The 3,006-nt window shown below is 47.2% G+C and overlaps 1 protein-coding gene across 1 annotated transcript in view; it reads right to left on the bottom strand.

Annotated features, from left to right (window-relative positions):
• Window positions 1-1,012: 1,012 nt before the first annotated feature.
• METAP1D (methionyl aminopeptidase type 1D, mitochondrial) overlaps window positions 1,013-3,006 on the bottom strand; it is a 27,192-nt gene continuing 25,198 nt past the window's right edge. The window contains exons 8-10 of the mRNA XM_005415862.2: window positions 2,914-2,961; window positions 1,949-2,027; window positions 1,013-1,813 (exon numbers count right to left, since the gene is read on the bottom strand). Coding sequence (XP_005415919.1) covers window positions 1,735-1,813; window positions 1,949-2,027; window positions 2,914-2,961 — 206 coding nt within the window. The 3' untranslated portion in view covers window positions 1,013-1,734. The remainder of the gene's footprint in view (window positions 1,814-1,948; window positions 2,028-2,913; window positions 2,962-3,006) is intronic.

Raw genomic sequence — 3,006 nt, 5'->3', positions numbered from 1 at the left:
CCCGCCAGAGTTACCGGCGGGACTTCAGGGCGCAGTGGTTACCAGGAGCTGCCGGCAGTCCCCCAACGACGGGCTGTGGGGGGTTCCTCGCTCCCGGTTGCCCCGTTCCCGCCTCATCCCACGCCGCGGTAAGAGCAGGACAAGAGGCAAAGGGCAGACGATGGTGAGAAACATGACACCTGCGGTGCTATCCAGGGGCTCCCGGCGTGGCCAAAATCCACGGGAGGCACCTCTGGTGAGCCTCTGGGATGCGCCGGACACCCTGCTGCCCGCAGTGCCCCTCAGAAGGGGCAGCGCGGCTGGGCGATGGAACATAAGGGAACAAAATACATGCCCCTCCAGGCAATGCCGACTGTCCTTCGCACTGTTTAATCTCTGCGTATTTGTAAACTTGGCTGCATCGTTTGTTTTGCAGGTTTTATGGCCTTCCAAGCTCCTCTCGGGAGGATGAAGCTGAGTGGCTGCCCCGCGGTGTTAGCCGTATTCAGGGAGGGGGGTCCTTGCTTTTTGAAAAGCTGCTGTTAGAAACTATTAGAGCTGAGAGCTCACTGTACTTGAATGAAAGTAAACAGCAGAGTAAAGCTGTAAGAAAGCAGCTTACTTCGGCCCAGGACCACTGAGGGAGCCAGTGCTGAGCCACTCTGGTTGCCTAAATGTGCAACTGGCCAGCCCTCAGCATGCGACCCCATCTGCCTGCAATGAGGGCCAAGTTGTTTGTACCAAACAGCACCACTGTTGCCGTGGGCCTGGGGAACTTCTGGAAGTCCTTTAATTATCTCCAAGGCTACTCCATGTTTCACAGGCCCAGGTCCTGCTCTGGTAGCCTCCAAATACCAATGCCAGACTTGTTTGGTCTCACAGGGCGGTCAGCAACTGGCTAAATTGCAAATCAAGCCCTGCACACCTGGCAGGCCCAGGACAGGACTGCAGAGAGCACAGGGCTGTGACACCGCAGCTCATGAGGTCCATCAGTTCCAAACTCTGGGCAGGAGTCAGGACTCATCTTCCAGACTGCAAATTCCTCTGCCTCCATAAAATGCTTAAACTGTAGAGTGCCTCTCCCTTAACTAACATGGGCACCACAGAGCAGTGATTACCCCAAACTGGCTAATTTTTCAAGCAGGGCAATTATTGATCCCCAGAGTGGTGTGCTTTGCATCTCATTTTTAATCACTTTTTGTGCTGTGTAAAAAGAGGCAAGAAGCAGAGGATTGCTGCTGGGGATGATGCTGGGAAGAGTCTGCTCCCTCTGCCTGACACTCTCAGGAAACTTTTTTCCATCCTAGTAGAAGTCAGAGCATGGGAAACAGCACTGTGTTAATCGCAATGAAGACAAATTGACTCCACACCTCAGCTATAAAGGGAAAATGCTATGTTTTTCTGTCCTCTCAACTGTCTAAAGACTGTATCATCTGATATCTATTTGTGCCACATAGGATTTGGAAGAGAGGGGCACCACTTTCTGCACCTAACCCCAAATAACCCAAACCCTTTGCCACTTGCAGACTGTGCTTGGCTGCTCCAAGGGTCACAAAAATCCTAGACTTTTATTAAATACTCACCAGGTAATACACAGAAATGTCCAGAGCCAACCCCTCAAATTGCTTTTTCTGTCCCCTGGAGTGAATTATGCAACAGCCATTCCCCTCAGAAATTACAGAAACCTCTTCTCTGTCCCAAGTGAAACTTGAAATTCCAGAAGTACAGCAAGTCTCTCCACTCCTTGCTCCATCTTTAGGCTTCTTCCACCAGTTTAGTGAGGATTTCTGCTCCCTCTGAGGTAATCACCAGGGTATGTTCAAATTGTGCCGATCTGAAATTCACATTTAGCAGTTATGAGGGGGAAAACACATTCACCGTGCCTGGAAACTCATCTGTTTGGGTTTTTTGGGTTTTGTCAGTGATGAGTTCCATGTCTTAGGAAATACCAAAAAATAAAATCAGGCACCTTTTATTGTCTACAGAAATCGCAGTCCATTTGTCCTCCAGAATCTTAAATTCAGGGGATCCTTCCATTATTATTGGCTCTGCATCAAGAAAAACAAAATGTATTCTAAAGTTAGTTGCACTCCTGTGTGGATTGTGAAACAATCAAGAACAGGGGGGTATCTCAGCAGGTAGCTCCCCATCCACACAGGTCCCATCTCCCTGGGCTGGCATTCTCTTGACACACTAAAATGTGAACTAAAAAGGAAGACAAAATAGCAAGGTAGGAAGTTGCCCATTCCTCTTTTGTAAAAGCATGGAATTTTAATAAAGCTTTAATTAAGACCGTGTGGATAATAACCAAAGCACCAACCACATTTATAAACAACAGATAGTTTTAAATATTTGAATTTTTAAAACAGGCTTAAAATGTTCATTAAATCAGCAAAACAACAATTTTCTTATTTCCTTCTAATTGCCGTGCCATTTAGCCACACAGTGAGAACGAAGGCTTTTCCCCCAGCAGTTCTCCACGACTGGAAGTGAGCACGATCAGGCTGCGGAGCGAGGCTCCGGCTGGTTGTTACCGCCGCCGCAGTCCCCAAACCCAACAGCAGCTCGGGAAGGCAGCGAATGACAAAGTGCCACCGGGCTGCTCGGCTTCGGGGACACAATCGCCTCCTTCTCACCCTCCTCAAATTAAGTGTGTTGGCAGAGTCTCTGCCTTGCCAAAAATAGGAGTCAAGTATTAGCAAAATTTATAATTACCATTTCATTATTTAAATCTTGTATTTTGAAAATGATTTAATCCAAATAGTTTCTAATGCATTTTTAAAAATGATATTTTAATCTGTTTCCTAAGAGGTCAATCTCACCGACGTCCCCCTGTCTGCACGGTTATTTCTATATGCCAATAAAGAAATGCTACAGATCTGGGCTGCTCCGTGTGTGCTTTTTAACAGAAAACCATGGCAGAGAGTTACTAACCTATTGTGAACGCCATTCCCTCTTCCATTAACAAATCACTGTCATTGGCTACAAAAGAAAAAAAAACCACAGCGTTTAGGCATCTTGGGTCTT

This window comes from Geospiza fortis, unplaced genomic scaffold (assembly GCF_000277835.1).
Source record: "Geospiza fortis unplaced genomic scaffold, GeoFor_1.0 scaffold112, whole genome shotgun sequence".
Classification (NCBI taxonomy): Eukaryota; Metazoa; Chordata; class Aves; order Passeriformes; family Thraupidae; genus Geospiza; species Geospiza fortis.
The sequence above is the reverse complement of the archived record's forward strand: the minus strand, read 5'-3'. Positions and strand labels throughout refer to the sequence as shown.